The following is an 18289-nucleotide window of genomic DNA, read 5'->3' as shown; positions in this document are numbered from 1 at the left end:
TGCAGTCTTAGTCTAGAGCACTGCAACAGGAGTGCAATTACAAGTCATACATCCTAAAGATTTGCTAATAATGTTAACACCTGTACAGTTTGCTGGTAACAGGCAGTCAAGTAAAACCAGCTTACCACAATTTTTCCCTCTGACCAGACCAGTGCCTTGGCTACCACAAAGGAGCTGTGGTACAAGAAATGCTAGAATTAGTGGACACCTGGATAAATAAAATCTATTTGGGGAGTCAACATGACTTCTGTAAAGTGACATTTTGTCTTATAAACTTCTTGGAGTTCTCTGCAGGCTTCAGTTGAGCTATGTGGGCTAATATGACCCAGTTGACATATTTCCCTTGGATATCCAGAAAATTTCTGGCAAAGACTTTCACCATAAGCTTTAAGAGCCATTAAGAAGGCATTGTATAAAAAGCAAAGTTTTGGCGCGGATAAGTAACTGGCTAAGAAGTAGGGCACTGGCGCAAATGAGAAGGTGTAAAAACATAACAAAATCACCAGAAGAGTCCCACAGTGGTCTTTGCTGGAATCTACACTAATTAGTGTATCCAGAAAGTATCTGGAAAAGCAGTAGAGGAGTACAGACAAAGTTTGCTGATGATGGAAAGCTGCTCCAGACAGTAGATACCTTGAAGGCAAGCTGTAAAGAAGAGAAAAAGGAGTCTCCTGTAAGACAGAGGGACTAGGCAATAAAATGACAAATAAAATTCAACATAGATAAGCATGACAGTGCCCTGAGTGCACTAAAAGCCCTTAATTGGCTTTCAGTTCTTGCTAGACACATACTGTAGGTGTATCTGTCTCTGGCCGCTCCTAACAGGACTCTCTGGATGCAGCCTGGACCTGCTTCTTCACCTCAGCCTGTGTGTAAACGCAGCCCAGACATGGTGAGACTGCATCCAGCCAGTGAGGACCCTGTGTGTGCTGGGTCAGCCTGGCTTCCAGATCCTCCTCCATCATGGGCAACCAAGCACCCACTGCTCCCAGCCAGGTGACAGCCCAGGGCACATGTGGATGTCCCAGCCTGGGTTTAGTGAAGCTGTTGAGCCACAGGAAGAGGATGCATGGGTGTGGGTTCTGGGTGGAGATGGCCAGGGCAAAAGAGGGAGTATTCAGGTACTCTCAAGCTGGGAAAGAGGCAATGTGATGGAGAACAGACAAAGATCTACAAAAGGTCTGTAGGTGACAGGGAAAAGAGAGATAAGGAGTACCTGCTCACTGTCATCACTTAGTGACCCTTTGTAATAGAAGCCACATTCAAAGTAAGGAGAACAAGGTGGTCCTCTATACAGCAGGAAATGGACACTTGGCACTCCCTGCCTGAGGACAGCTGTGGATGGGTGAGTTCAAAGGGAGTGGGCAACTAGCTGGCAGAAATCCATTGCAAACCAAACAAGCAAGCCACGCCAGCCTCAGTTAGATTTGCATTCCCAAAATAGAAAGAGTTGGAGACTGGGAGTTTTGAGGAAAAGTATCAAGTACACAGGCTTTGCTTTAACTCTTCTATTCCAGATGCTCAGGTATGAACACTGGGCTGGTTTGACCCCATCTTAAAGTAACAGACCCACATCTCTTCCAAGGGCAGATGGGTATCAAAACTTGTCCACAGTTATAGGAAAAAACTGATTTCATACAATCTGTAATCTGAAAACTGACACATTTATTAGACATTTCATAATTTCTAGAAGACTCATTTGTCTTACAACTAGCTATATGTCTGGAGAGTAAGAAAAACAACCTCAGCTCTAAAGGAAATCCTTTTTCAATCTGCTGTCTTAAGGATTAGGATCCTTGTTCTTTTTGAGGATGTTGGCACCAAAGGCACTAAGGAAGCAGGGGGTGCTTGGCATTGCATGCCAGTTCCAGTCTTTCATCTAACAGACTATCTTAACATCAAAGATATCCTACCCTTTACTAACTGTATTTCTTTATTTACTTTATTTATTGCTGAAGAAGTAGGAATCTCTCCACAAAGCTCTGGGAACCCTGCCATTAACACAGATACACAGAAAGATTGTATGCATTTCAGAATCCCATTTCCTAGAAAAATGCCACCTCCCCTCAAACCTCAGTCCACACTGAACCTGCTCATCCAGACTAAAAGTCTCCCCAGGTGCTCCTTCAGAAACTAACACTGCAGAAGTAAAAGACTTAACATCTTCTCCCTAGATAGATATTCTCCTGTCACTCTTGTACTAAAGAGTAACATTGAATCCTCTATTCCTAATGCCAAGTGGTTTTTTTTTTCCTATTTCCAACAGGACAACACAAACCAATCACCAATAATCTAAAATTACATTGCCTTAAAAGCAAACAAGCAAGCTAAACCCCCCCTTCAAACCCAAACCAAACTGCACCCATGTATCACCCTAAAAAAAAATACCACAGAAGATGAAGAAATCATATTTTTAAGTGTGTAACCATTTTTAAGTGTGTAAACAATTCCCCTGAAGTTATATATAGAACACAAAAATAAAGTGAAAAAAAAAATCTTTCAGGTGATAGAAGCATGCTGGAAATACAACAGAATATCGCTCTGTTCCTTTTTTCCTTTTTACTATGAAATACTGTGTTGTGGTGTTACCTAGGCTGTACCGAACCAGGCTGCAGTTGTTTTAACAAGGCTGCAGTAAATAATGAAATGAAAAAGGAAGTTCTAGACCTAAGCAAATGGCTTCACAGGGAAATAGTTTGATTACTCCAATCACTGTCATCTTCAGCTTCCTTAAAATGTCACAAAAATATAGTGGAGAACACCTTGATTAAGTGGGAATGCATGAAACAAGAAAAAGAAGTAAGTTACATTTTGTTAAGAGGACTTTCTGCTCTTCATATGGGATACATTAGAATTCTAGCTAAATATCTCTAAGAGTAATTATAGTTTTATCTACATATACACAGACATCTCAACAATATAAACCCCTCCCAGAAACAGACACCATTAGGGTTGCATAATCAAGGACAACTGAAGTTAGGAAATGCCAGAGTTAACCTTCCTCTGGCCCTTGAGCACAGATAATTGAAAAAAACTCTTCAATTACATAATCACATACTACTGTTTTTGCAGGATCTCATTCAGTGCACAGGAAGGACAAACCCCATGAAATAAGCAACTTTGCAGTATCCTGCTTTACTTCTGTTCTTCGATGTGTTACCCTCAACCTTGAAGCGATTCCAGTTCTCTCCAGAGGCATTATCACTGACTTCCTCATGAGCTCTTCTGTGGTGTTCATTAGTGTAACATCTGAACCTTTCTCCAACAGTTATTTTATTAAAAAAACTTACAATATGGCTGTGATGGAAGAAGTATTCTTAAACTCATTTTACAGAAGTATATCTGGGGAATATCAAGTTCAGAAAAATCTTCTGATGTTAGGTGTTTCAGGCATGCAAGATCTAACTTACTTGTGATTTGCAGCATTTTATAGATGTTAATATAGTCAAAGAGAGTTCCTATTCACCTCAGCTGCAATCAGAGATGCAAATAATTCTATAGGTTTAAATTAGTGACAGACACTGAGACACATTAAAGACAGGCATGAAATTCATTTGCTGAGCCACCCATAACAGAAAATAGAGACAGACTTCAGTTTTCTAGCACAGCCTTCAGCCACCGTTGCCATCAGATCTCTTTGTAATCCAGTTCCTCATTCAGTGTATGTATTTTACTTCTGGCCACACTTTAGGCAAAGGCCTCAAAAATCATATTAATTTTTTTTTTACCTCCTGGCATGTCTACTTTGTACAAAACTGATGGCCAGACACAAACAGCAGGTGGCTTTGTAATACACCCTGCATGATCACCATGGATGTGAAAATGGAAAAATCCATAGGCAAGCTGAATTCTTCAAGTCTGTTATTTCCTAGTTACTGAGTTGACAGCTTTCTAGACTTAGTACTTTCTTTTATCTATTTTCTTAATAGAGTTTTATTCTATTATTTACAGTAAGTCAAATTTTAAAACTACACTTGTGTGACAATCAAAGGAAACCTTCCCTGCTGGTCTACCACACAGATTTCTGACATATCAACTAAACTAGCAACTGCTGATTCTACATTATAATTCTCTATTTCACTAGCTGAATCCCAAGCTTTTCCTCACCTCCATATAAGACAGGAAATTACTGCAAAATAAAAATACATTAATGTCTTACTCTTTGTCAGAATTGGTGTGATTAAAAGGTTGCGTTACTTTAAAGCAGTAACAGACAAGTAAGAGCCATCTAATAGCATGTGGCATTTCAGAAATAAACATACTGTGTCATAATTAGAAAAGATAGATTACAAGGATATGTCATTACCCACCTATAATTGGGAGCCTGGATATTTACTCAAACCTCTCTTATTGCTGCTGATAAAGAGTTGCTCACAATGAAAGCCATTATTCATTCAAGTCTCATAAGATACATTTTTCCATGACCAAAGCAGCCTATACTCAATAACATAATTTACTTAAAGTGTGGACAAAGTCTTTGTGCTCTGTGGCTGGATTTACAAATCTGTCAGCGCACACAGGAGATCCACCTGCCCAATCCAAACAAACATAATACCATGTTTCTGTATGGACATTTGTCCTTATATAAAATGCTAGTTCAATATGTGCTTCTGTTAAAGTTTAAGTTGTATCACAAACATAATGTTCTAGGATAATTTTATAAGTAATTTTTATAATTTATAGTAATTGCATATTTTAAAGTAACATCAAAGAATAAGTAGCTTTATTTACAACAGTACACAAGAACGGGGTAATGGCTGATGCTACCTCCAGACTATGTATTTCCAGCAGTGATAATGCCAATTAGTACTTATTTACTTAAGAAAGCTCGTGTTACATGAAGAAAAGTAATAAAATACCACCATTATTATTATTTCATATTTATCTTATGACTTTAGGTGGGCAATCCTCTTTGAGTTATATTTGCATTATAGCTTGAAGAATATAATAGGCAAATTGTCAATCTTACTGAAGGCTTCATATGTGTAATACATAGCATAACCCCAAGAAAGGTCCATAAGGGAACATATTTCCCAGATCATTGTTTAGACTGGGAATATTGGTCTTTGGTGGTTTTCATAATTGTTGACAAATTGGTAAGCACAGCCCATCAGCGGTAGATAACAGTGCAGAATACCTCCCTGCTTCCCAAGTAACTGGTTCCTGGATGTATACAGCACCTCAGCCATACAAAGTCTACTTGCACAGCATTTGACTGTCATTTTTGTTACCATCAGCATTTGCAGGCATACTTCTCTGTTTACACATCAATACCATAATTACTATCAGGAATGATATAAGAGGGATAAACAGGGACTGTTGTGAGGGCCAGAATAAAAAACTGAACCACAAACATGAAGAGAATTAAATTATGACAAAGTATAAAGAACAAATTGCAAGTACCACAGAAGAGCTTCCTGGCAAGAAAAAAAAAGGTTTCATCAACTGCTATTAAGTAATTTATGTTTGTGACTCACAATAGTCACATTTTGATGACCAGATTCTTGTTTAAGACCTTTTTGTTATTACAGTATATGACATTAGTTTTCCATTCTGCTGTCCTTGTATCATTTCTTATATAGAATTCTGCAAAGGAAAACTAATCAAAATCTAATGTGAAATACCACAAATTGCTTGTAGACCTGATTTTCCTTTTTTTTTAAAGTTTGGCTTGATCCTTGCTAACAAAAGATGTTTCTTTGGATTTTCACATATTTCAAGTGAATAAACACAGTAGTTGATTAAGATAAGCCGCATTGTAGACCTCACCCTAAAGATTAAAACTCTGGCTAGGCTGAGCTGTCTTCTCACTAGAAACACATGCAATAAAGTAAAATAAGAGGAAAGCTGAAAAAACCATGCCACTATAACCAAAAGCAATTCACTTCAAAAGGGAAAACAAAGCTTTCTTCTGTGCATTAGGATTAAACACCAGAGTGGATGTCTGGATTCTTATATTTTAACTGACTCTGACAGTTACTGAACAATCCCCAGTCTGATGTATTAAACCTAGCTGAAAAAGAGAGTGATAGAGCAAAAATGCTGGCTTCTCCTTTGCTCAGTTTTTGACAGTGCTGAGAATATTCAACACTGAATCTCAGGGAATCTGAGGTGCTCTGACTCCCACAAATGGTACTATGTCCCCAAAAAAACAGGAACATTGATGTAAGAAAAAGTCTTTCAGTATCGATCCTTCCAGAAGAGTTTGTGCATCTGAATTTTTTTCTGGAGCTCAAGTAAATTCTTAAGTACCAAGAAAGGATTCACATGACATGGGGATTACACAGACAAAAAACAGAATACAAAACCCTCTTCCATTTCACTGGGTGAGATCACAGTAATCTGCAGACAAAACCCACAAGTTACAACATATAATCATTGCCAAGTGTACACAGCAACTTTTCTTTCCTTCTTTAAGCCTTTTTCCTTTCTGAACACTGAACAGCAATGCAGCACCATGCAAATGAAACCTTTTAAAGCCATGGGGCAGAACTTTGGCTTCCTCTGACAGAGGAGCACTGCTTGGCCAAGACACCAACTTCCACATGGTTTCTGTTTGGATATTTGGGGAGGGGTTTTCCAAAGAGCTCCACAGTGATGTAACTCTGCTCCTATTCAGGGATAGTCAAACCTGCACAGACTTTGGTGGAACCCAGTAAAATGAATGTCACACAATCCATGGAGGAACCATCAGAACATATACAGCTGAACATCCACTTAAGAATTTCCTTATATTTTAGTCCAGAAGTTGTGTAAAAACTATTTGAAGATTAAAACAGATTTGTCTCAATTTCCCCACTCTTAAGCATAAAAAAGCACAGCACAGACTTTCTATGAAATTATGTCATTATTTTCTCAATCATATTACTAGTAAGTTATTTTCCTTTACTTTCTTGAAAAGAATATTATTTAAGAAAAATTATGCTTTTAAGAGAACATGGCAAAATTTTTAAATTAATGTTGTAATTTTCTCCTTCAGATTCACAATACTTATTATACCAGAGAAATTATTAGGATGATAAGGCAAGATAAATGTTTTGAAAACAATAGCTTTAAAAACTGGACTCTTCTCAGCTACATTTCTGGCATCTGCTACATTCCATTGCTATGATGTGCTATTCAGAACAGATTTATGCAGCCAAGCATTTTTTCCTAACATCTCAAGCTCAGCTATTGATTCTATGATTAAATGGCCAGTAATTAAATTTTGTTAAGCTCTAAAAAAAGGAACAACTGCAAATACTTTTGTTAAAGGCATTAGCCAAAGGAGTCAGTAAGCACAGGAGTTGTGTAAAACAGAATACTTGTATCACATACATCAACATTGCCAATAAATAAGGAAAGAAACCCACCCAAAACTAAAGACAAATATACCAGATATTATTTGCAGGTAACTTCTAAGTTACTAGATCTTGGCTGGAGATTTAGAAACTTACTGTTTGTTATTATTCACATGAAAAATATGTGTATATTTTATTAGAGAGAGGGTGTGTGTACACAGAAAGATGTTTGTCTTTTTAATCCTCAGTCGTATCTTTTGATTGCCATGTGCTACTGGAAGGAGAAATTTATCTTTGTACCCATGCTACTTCTGCCTTTTCGAGTTCCCCAGAGACCCTTCCAGGAATGAAGAAGGGTTAAATGCAATTCATTTGTATAGTAGTGAAATAATCACTCAACAGTGAGCAATTCCTCATATGCAGAGACAGACAAAGGGAAGGCCTGACTGGTGGCATCTCTGATATACAATGCCTTTGCCAGTTCCAATGGCAAGATTTTAGCAGAAGCATAGCCAATTCAAAATATGATCACAATACTAGACATCACAGAAATAGTAAATGGCCAAAATCTGACTGGTCAAAGAAAAAAAAATACACTTTATAAACCAGTTATAAAATAAACTGTCACCAGAGCAGCTAGGGCACATGAGGTCTTTCTCTCCACCTAAAAGGCAAGTTCTGATTAAAAAATGTCTTGACTTTCATAGTATGGATTTTTCACTGTACAGTTCTTAATTAAGAGAGCTCTGAGAAGTCAGAGCATGCATCTGAACAAAACAAACTCTGTTCGAGGCAGGGAGTTGCAGCTTTCTGTCTGACACCCGCTAAGAAGCATATTAATGAGTGAAAAAAGATGGAACTAGAAAAAAATCTGATTGCATTGTAGCCTTTCAAAAATTACATTAGCTGTATGACAATCTTTTCATGGATCTACCCTGTGTTCATGGATCTACTCTGCAAGCTCTTGCAGATATTTAGCTCTGGAAAAAAACTGTACTGGGAGACAGTTGGCCTGTTTTGGGGAAATCCAAAAGAAAAATGGTTTCAAAAATAGGAACTTTCTGTCACTCTTTGAGTAAATTATTTTACAACACACTCTTTTTCAGTCTAGAAGAACTTTTCAAACATTAATTCTTTGAAAATATGCCATGCTGACACTTCCATACAATATTAACTGTCTTAACATCTTAATTAATACAGCAGTAGTTTTAGAGGATTATGCAATCTGAGTGACCACTGTAGTGGCCTCTGTTGTCAAAATTGACTATTTGCTACACTGGAATTTGAACAAGCTAGTAAATAACTGAAAAGATGTTCAGAAATTACTGAAAAGGAAATTTACAGAATGGGAATTGGTAAATATCTTTGGGAGCTGAAATCTTGGGAACAATTAGCAAAATCATTTCCAACTAACAAATTGAAAACAGTTAGCATACTGTTCAAGCAGCTCTAGCCCCAGAGAATAGGGGGAAAAATAAACCAAAAAACTCCACAAAACCTACAACATGAAAGATCATAAAAGAAGAGCACAAGTTCATAGCAGTACCAAAAACGTAGGAGTGGAGTTGGGTTTAAAGTGGAAAGTGGCTTGATCTTTTCAGAGACAGCAATTAAAATAAGACTTCTGTGACAGGTATCTGGAGGCCAGACTACATAGGCAGACTTCTAACTTTGAATTATACACTTAATTTTCCTGCACTGCAGCAAGAGTTAGAGCTTAGTCTGTCATTTACAGGAACTGAGCAGACCAGCAAGCACTGAACCCAGACAAACAAGAGGGGTTTCTGGAAACCCTCCCTTCCCTTGAGATGCATGCTTATAGAATTATAGATGTCCTCATGGCTTTATTAAAATAAATTATATTGTCATATCTAGGGCAGGACAAGTAGTTTTGGTTCAATGTATCACAGCAAGGGATGTACTTCTCTGATGTAACTTATCATTATTACTTTAATATTTTTGTTAACTTTGTAGAAAATGTTCAGTCTATAGCTAAAGCACTTTTTTTCCTCCCACAGCAGAGATATTTTTCTCTTCCATGATGAGAGAAAGAAATTCAGACTTAGCACATGTGAATAAGTTAATCAGATGTTTTTCATACACAGTCCCAATTCCCTCACTTTTTTTCAGATTCTTGAAAAATAAACATCATATATGTTTTTCTTCATTTTAGTATTGTATATCTTTCTCAGACATCTCTGTATTGCGGTTGTGTGCAAACGCAAATTTGAACATTTCTTTATCAGAAAGTGATAACTGAGGCCTTGCTCTAGTAAGCATTACATGTTACACCTTGTGGAAAAAGCTTAAGCAATCCCACTAAGTAAACAAATACTGTGCTCTAGCAAAAATAATCATGGACATTAAAACAGGCATCTAAAATCTGCAAGATCAGCCCTTCTGATTAATTGAGAAATGCTGACTTTACAGTGGTAATTACTTACTTCTAAAAAGTCCATTGGGATATTAAATCAACCAATTTAATTACACAGTATTAATTGTGATACCTATTGAAATGCACATCACACAATTGCTACACTTGTATGTTAGGAACGTCTACCCGGAAAACCTCTGTTTCTAGTTAACACCTTCACTTCATGATACAATGCTTCTCACATTAGTAATCCACAGGAGAAAAAAAGTGGCACTCACAAAGATTCAGTTTTTTAATAAGACAGAAACACATCTTGTTCTAAAATTTTCATTCGCTTTATTGAGAGCAAGTGACAAATACCATAAAACAATAATTTTTTCACATAATAACCCCAGGCAGTCCAGATGGCCACAAGTCATCTTGAGCTTATTTTTGGAGATACTGCTAAGGTAGGTACTTTTATAATGTGTTGTGATAAACAGTATTGACAAATATTCAAGCTTCTCTTGGTTATGATTTTTAATTTCTAACAGTGAACAGAGAAAATGAAAAATAATTCATAAACAGATTCTAAAATACTATAGGTTGTAAAGATTGGACCTTCTGTGACAGGCGGCTCTTTCTTTGATGGTATAGTGTTTATAGAGAAGTACATTATCTAGCCTTTATTCCAATGAAGGAGTGCAGAGACCCTGTACAATGAGGTCGTAGTCAGCTTAGAAATGCCTGAGCACATTCCATATCGGTTTGGCTGCGAGGGCATATCAGAGGAGGGGAAAAAATCACTGTGCTTTTAAGGCAGTACTGTCTTGGTTAATGCAAAGAGGTTGAAACATTTAAGGAAGGGAAAAGAATTATCAACACCATCAAAAGATTATAGCTAAAAAAAGTAAACAGAAGTAATGAAAGGCAGGTTCCTGTGAAATTCATTTCAATAGTAATTTACTTTTATATTAACAAACTGTCAACTAGGGGAAATACAAGAAAGACAACTAGCAACTTTTTCTCTGCAAGATGTGTATGAATAGAAATTCTAAACACGTCTCAAGCCAGCAAAAATTTAGATATTAAACAGAACATAAAAGAGATAGCTTATTATATGTTTTGTTTAAGCTAAATTAAAATATATGAAAAAATCCTGACAGAGAAAGAGGAACGAATAAAAAAAACCTTGGAGCAGTTCATTAAATACATAGATTCCTTCTGACTAATCTCTCAATTACTCATGATTTATGTATGCCTCTGTAAAGAAAGACTGCCAGACTGAATATTTTTTCCAAACTTTTAAAATTTCCTGATGTTTTCCATAACTTTGAGAAATAAGAATTTCCATGCCTGAGTCAGGGACAGAACTATCGGTCACATTTACCCTGCTCAGCAATAAATGCACACCCACTCCCACCCCTGGGATGCCATGAGAGGAGTTTGACAAAGCACCAGTAACAACTTTATCAAACCACCCCCTGCTGTACGTGAGGGTTGGACTGGGTTACTGCCTTGGCACTTGGGCTCTTGCTCTGCACATGGTAAGGAGGAAGATAAGGGAATGTGCTGACAACCATTTCATCATTTGCCCAGGGATGGGATCTTTGGCCCCTGTCTGGGGTAGGCAGTTTGAGATCTGTGGTGAAAAGACCACACTTCCTGACTTGGCTGTGCCAGATAAAGCCCAATCCATTTTCATGGTGTCACCAACTCTTGCTGCTGGCGCTGGTGGCATGAGCAATACTTCTCACCATACCGATTTCCCATCTCTCATTAGGCTTCTGGACCCACAGATTCACCCTGAAATCCTCCCATAAACAAGGGAGGACTTTATTCCCTCCTTTATCTACGCAGACACAATTAAAGACCATAACAAAGATGATCTTATATTGTGGATCATCATCAGACGTGGGTGAAGGACCTGCCTTCAGATTTTTTTTTTCTTGATGAATTAAATACAGAAATTTTTCTTTGAATCACCACTAAAATTTAGATTCCAGGGGCTGTAACAGAATTGAAATTTACACTTTGGTGAGCTGCTGAGAATTGATTAAACTGCTCTGAGGACATGGAAATGAGACACCAGTGTACTTTACTGATGGATGACCAAAGGACAAAGGTTCATTCTGGCATTAGCTACAGCCACAGTAATTTTGTGGTAACATCAGCATGGGGCATAATGCAGAAATAGTGTAGTAAGAATTATAGATGCCCTCATGGCTTTATTAAAATAAATTTTTTCACATTCTGAATAAAATTAATTATGTCTGCACAGCAGTCAAAACTTAAAATATTTATTGACTCTTATAAGTCAATATATATATATATTGACTATAAGTCTACTAATGACATAAGAAGGTGAAAACTCTTATGAGGATATTGCTATCTCCTCAAATGTTCATGTGTTGAAAACTCTGGAATTCCAGTGCTGACAAGACACTCAATAACTAGACTGGAAAATAATTATGCAAACTGCAATCTGCATTTAAGGTCACTGAGAAAACTCCAGTTCTGCTCCTGAGCTACCATAGAGAGCGCAGACAACTCCAAAAGACAGCACAATATTGAAACAATAGACATTTTATTATGAAAGCAGAAAAGCAAAAAAGCAAGGGGGGGAATAAACTGAACGTTTTTGTGAGGTTACACACACCTGAAGCAACTGATTTTCCTTACCATACTGAACTGCTGCTTCTTTATGTCAGATAAATTGAAGCCGACTAACAGCAAAACAATTTTTTAGACACAGCAAAAGCACTGTCATATCCCAAGACGTGCACTTTCCAATGGGTCTTCTCATTTCCCAGATTTTTAACCAATAGAGATTCTACAGGACAATGATTCAAAAGGAACTGTAGATATTAGGGAAGTTTGGAAATTATATAATGTATTTCTCAGCCCCAGGGAAAGAGGACTGTAGATTTAAGCCATTTCAGGCTTAAATTTCCAGGGACTGGGATTTCCCAGTCTTTCTTGACATCTATTTCACTGCTATCTAAACCTTTTGATGACATGTCCTCCCCTCATTTATCTTCTTGTAATTTAAGCCCATTTCTTTTTGCCCTTTCAACTTGAAAAGATCAGTCTATCCCTTCCCACTGCACCTACCTCCTGAAATGTTCTCAGTTCTTATGCATTCCCTCTTTTGTCTATTAAAGACCAAAAAATCTTAGTTCTTTCTGTCTGCCTTCATTAGTTACATTTTCTAGAACTTTGTTCACTCCATTTGTTCTCTCCTGGGCTCTCTGAAATGAATGAAATGTACAAACAAACAAAAAGTTAGGAATATCTGAGTCTCCTACAAAAGCAGATTTAAATAATTCTGTTTAAAACACCCCCATTCCAACATCTGAGCTGCCATGCAGCCCTTTCACTGGAAGACTGGCAAGCTGTTTACAAGGGAGGTGAGACATACACTCATCACAGGGAAACTGAGGCACAGCTAAATGACCCACATAAGACTATCAGGGACATCTACCTCAGACAGGAGTGGAACCATGACAAGTTACTAACTGAGCTGTGCAGTAACTTCCCCCTGACCCACAACACATAACTTCAAGCCAGTGCGCCCAGACTTTAGGGCTGCTGAGTTCTTAACTAAAGTACATGCTATATTTTTATCTTTTTTTTTTGGTGTTAATAATTTCTTTCTGTTTCAAGTGTCACAATCCATCCATTGATTCCTTTGAGGTACCAGACCTATCCTTCAATTGCACTCCACTTGTGCACCTGCTTGTCAGTACCTTACCAATCTGTGGCTGAATATTCTTTCCACAGACCATCTCACTCCTGTTCTAAGTTTTCTGCTGTGTAATCCCTCTCCTAAGCTTTGTTTCTGAAAGCAGGCCCAGTATTGTAGTTTTCCTCAAACTAAACAATAAAATTATTACTTTTGCATTTTCCATGTCACAGTGTGACTGATATCTTTATCCTTATGAATAGCCCCTTAAATAATCCATAAAACCTGGACCTGATGATCTTAATCCCTTGCTTGTATGTAACCTCCTCTGGGCAAAGCTTAATAAGCACCAATAGCTTTCTAAGCTTACAGCTCACTAGAGAATCTGGATGAATGTCAGGCTTTTATGAGATTTCTACTGTAAATTCAGTCGAGCTTAAGCTGCCAGAGAGATTATGAATACCATATGAATCCACAGCCAAAGTGACCAATACCTTTTAAGAACACGAAATAAAAAATGCAGGAGCAGCAGCATTTCCTGCTTTGTCTGTCTTGCTCTATTAGAAAAGGCAGATGAAAAGATTCCATTTTGCAGCATAACCTACGCTTTTACATCAACATAAAAAGAAATACAAACCCTGAGGGTCTACAGGCAAGTACTGTCAAGTGACAGGTTCCTGTAAAGGTAAATGTCTCATTTTCATTTCAGTTGAGTATTGAGAACAGACTGCCCATCATCTCTTTCACTACTGAGCAGCAAACATCTTTCTATTGAACCAGTGTACCTTATTTATCTACTTATCATTCAGACTGACAGGGAAATTTTTTTTCCATTTATTGACAGTTTTGAAGATTTCAAATCTATTCCTGTGGAGGCAACAAAGGAAAAGCCCCCACAGGGATGCACTTGAGACTGGAACACTGCTTTTACAATCCAATGGCACCAATCATTTTATTGCTGAAGAGGTTAGCCAGGGACATATATGATTTTAGAGAAGTGTATCCTGGAGTTTGGCACAGGGCTTTTGACCTTGTTCAGCAGCAGCACAGCTAGCCATGGTGCAATCAGCTGAATGCAGGGTCAGTTTGTGGTTTGCTTTCCCTGTCCTCACAGCACTGACTGGGACCTTCTGGCTCACAGGGTGTAGGTTTCTGTGTCACCTACACTTTCAGTTATCAATTACTTGTTATGAAGAGGAATTAGCAAAGGATAACAATTTTGGCATCCTAGTGTTCTAGCCACCAGGTAACAGCACACAGCAGATGTAAATTAGAGGAGGTTTTGCTGATTTACTTTGTGCTAAGAATGGCAGCAGCATGGTCCAAGACCAAGTATGGACCAGGAACACGAAGACACAAAATCCATCAGTCAATGGAACCACAGGCGAGAACAGATCCTAAATGCATTTCTGGCTACAGTTTAATGGAAATGGAAAACACCTATTAAAGTGATATGAATATGGAAAGTGCTACTGGACAGTGACGACATTGTTTTGTCTCTAAAAAAATGGTAGGTTTAAAAAGTAAAAAAAAGCACTTTTTTAAAAAGGAAAAACATTACCAAAAAAGTTAGAAGCCCTTTCTATATATAAACAATCTTTTTTCCAATGGCAAGCCTGTCAAAGCAAAACTATCCATCTGATACAGAATTAGCTGGGCACCACAAGCTGCTCCAAAATTTTCATGTGCTCCAGAATAAACTCCAGACATCTTTTTTCCAGCAAAGCAGCTGGATCTCCTAAAATACTTTGCACTTCAGTGGTTAGGACAAGACATTTACTGAATGAAATCTCTCATTCATGTGTTTAACGAAAACAGTCAAAATGTTACATTATGCTGTGCTGAAGTGTCACCACAGATCAAGATGATGTAAAGTTTAAACTGATGGCTCTTTACAGTGTGAAGTTATCTTACATATAACTTGCATATACTTTGCTGAAGAATGTTTCTATTATTTGAATCATAAAAGCTTTTAAAAATAATAAGCACACTCCAGGTGTTTTACCACTTTGAACTACAGTGAAGGGTTATTAAATACACAATCTGCAGGCAGAAAGAGTTCTGTGGAAAATGGAAGAACTACATGATTACCCACAGAATTTCAACAACTAGAAGAAATTCATAAGAGGCAGGCATTAACAATGTAAACACAAAGAAAGAGCAAAATTAAAGAATTCAAAGAAGAAATTCAAAGGAAAAAAATAGTAAAAATTAATAACAGCACAACTGTAAAAAACGGCAAAAATAAAATTCAGCTGTAGCAGAACACAGAACCCAAGCTATAAAATCACAAATAATGATCATAATGCATCACTTTCATCAAAGTGTTATATTGTACAGAATTCAGCCATACATAAGCATAATCCTCAGTCATTAAAACTTTGCCTCCTGGATCATTTATTTATGCAAGAAGATAAATTGCTGACTTACCTGCTTGCTGCATGCATATAATATATGTGGTAAACAAGCAGAGACAGTGATGCAGCTTCCATTTCCAGTGATAGCACCACATTTCTCTTCCATGAGACATCCTGTGGGAAAAAAGAAAAGCAACCAAGAATTCAGGGAGTTTTACAAGACAAGAAAATGAGGAAGATTCTGTTGTTAGTCAAACTAGTAGCCTGCAGTAAATAAAGTAGTGAAAATTATGGATGGCCCCAGTATTGCTTAAATGGAGACAAAAGTCTGCTAAAAAGGGCCAGAAATTATGTTGTCTGGTTCTTAGCAGACAGCAAAATGGAAGACTGGTCAGCCTTGGGCTTCTAAGCAGATAGATGTGGGTGGTATTTCAGTGAAAAAAACAAGAAGCACAGTCTGAAAGAGTGAAGTTGTGGTGATTTATTTGAAATATGAAATTTTACATGTATAAACACATTTATTCTATTTAATTATACATAATAAATACATATTTGTTATTAACTAAATAAAGATGATAGATTATAATTTGCCTCTGCCCTTAACAAAGCTTTCAATTTTTCAGTTCTAGTGTTTTGACAGCTATGATATCTTCTGCTGACAACTTTTATGAAAATCCTGAAACTTTCCTTGCCAAAATCTAGGAGCTCACCTGTGCTGCCAGAGGAGTCAGGGACATACTGATTATTTCATAAAATAAATGCAGTTATAGGAAAGTCTCTACCAGTTATGGCTTGAAGTTAAAGTTTCCTTTCCCTTGCAGGCTAGAGGATATTTAACGGCTAAACCAAAATGCTTCCTCCACTGTGGGCAAAAAAGGAAGCAAAACTCTTAATAAACTTCTTCATACCTTTAACCATGCACCCAAAATGAATGGTGCTCCACTACATTCATGTCTCATTTTATTCAACAAGCTAGCAGCAAGCAAAAGGAAGTAACAAGTAACGAAATACAACATGCATTATTTTGACCAACTCCTTCCTCTCCCATTTGGTGATGATAATTGGCTTTTGTTCAGTAAGATATTATGTCCCTCTACTGAGGTAAATAAGGACAAAACTCTTCCTTCTTCTCCATAGATATTGCTGTGAACGCACCAGTAAAAGCTGGGGGCAGATATTAAACCTTTTCCAGTGTAAGCTTCTGTTTATTCCCCAAGTGGAAACCACTGTAAAGGAACAAGTAATATTTCAGCTTTAAAAGTAGTAATTCATCAAAGCACTCCTGTGGGCTAGATGCCAATGGGCCCAGGTAAATGACACTTCAGCAGACTGCTGCAATCAGTTAGGCTTCCCTTGAGTGCACTGCTACACAGCACAGGTATCTGATTACAAAAGAAGTTCAGTTCTTTGTGGGTAGTTGTATCAAATTAGGAATCTGAAGCAGATTTATTTTTTCTGAGATACTGCAAAGTCACACTTGACAAGTGTTGAAGGCAAGCTCAGAAAACATGGGGCTCCGAAATACAAGAATCTCTTTGATGAAGCCAGACACGCAAAACTGGATTATCAAACAATAGAATTATTGTCCTTCCACTTAGTGATCCAAAAATCCCTATTAAAATCTCAACAGTAGAAAGCTGAGGTTTTGGAGCTGTTACTTTCCAATGTATATAATTCATAAATCCACAATAACTTCAATATTAATTTAGAAAATTGAATTTGAACAGAAGTACTTTGAAGACATGAGCACAGTTACACACACACCCAAACACATACGGCATACATATACACTCACAGAGTGGGGAAATGGAAATGTTAGGGCTAACAGCATGACACACCAGAGATACAAAAGAATTTTCCTGTGCCCACAGAAGAGTTTGCAGATGAGATACATGGCATCCTGCTGCTTAATCTACCAATGCGAACCTGTAGAAGTGGTTGCATTACTGGTTTTTGTTGCTGGTTTGTTTTGAGCAAGCACATGAAACAGTTATTAGACTAGGAAACAAACAATTATTTATTAATTCAGAATAATTCTGTGTTAAATTACACCAAACCGATAAATTGTCTGTATCGTCACTTTTGATATCTCTGTGAGCTCAGACAAAGATTTTCCTCATTTAATAATGGGAGGATCCAAAACAACACATTTGAGATACCCAGGGAAAAATAACATGACAAGTTTCTGCTGCTTAGGTCTGGTGTGAATGAAATTCTATGTTAGTCTGAAAGAGGTATTTAATTTGGCCAATTTCTATTTGTTACTGTTTACTTGCATTGCAGTAATGCTTACAAGCCAGTACCCCGTGGTACTCCAGAATGATAATTTATAGTCTGTTTCCTCACCCATGTAAAAAGTGTTAGTCAAGAAAGATTTCAAGAACATGGATAAGCAACAACAGAGCAGAGCATAAATAAGTGCAAACAATAAGGCAGAAAGGAATAGCTATAAAGACTTTCCCCTAGAGTAAAAAGCTAGATAACTACATAACTGCTATTAAAAATACACAATTCTCCACCAAAATAAATGAAACAAATATATAAAAAAGAGCAAACTATCTCCTCCACTTCTCCACTTTCCATTGAAGGACAAAACAATTCTCTTTACACCACA

General features: G+C 37.3%; 1 protein-coding gene across 2 annotated transcripts in view; it reads right to left on the bottom strand.

Moving 5' to 3' along the window:
- The window catches only part of ADGRG6 (adhesion G protein-coupled receptor G6), a 109490-nt gene that overhangs the window by 87957 nt on the left and 3244 nt on the right, over positions 1–18289 (bottom strand). For both annotated transcript variants that reach the window (XM_054280260.1, XM_054280261.1), the window contains exon 2: positions 15749–15849. In XM_054280260.1, the coding sequence (XP_054136235.1) occupies positions 15749–15849 (101 nt within the window). The remainder of the gene's footprint in view (positions 1–15748; positions 15850–18289) is intronic.

The sequence above is a fragment of the Melozone crissalis genome, unplaced genomic scaffold (assembly GCF_028551555.1).
Source record: "Melozone crissalis strain CALT ecotype California unplaced genomic scaffold, PUWL_Pcris_2 ptg000027l_1, whole genome shotgun sequence".
NCBI classification, from domain to species: Eukaryota; Metazoa; Chordata; class Aves; order Passeriformes; family Passerellidae; genus Melozone; species Melozone crissalis.
This window is presented reverse-complemented; position numbering and strand designations above follow the sequence as displayed.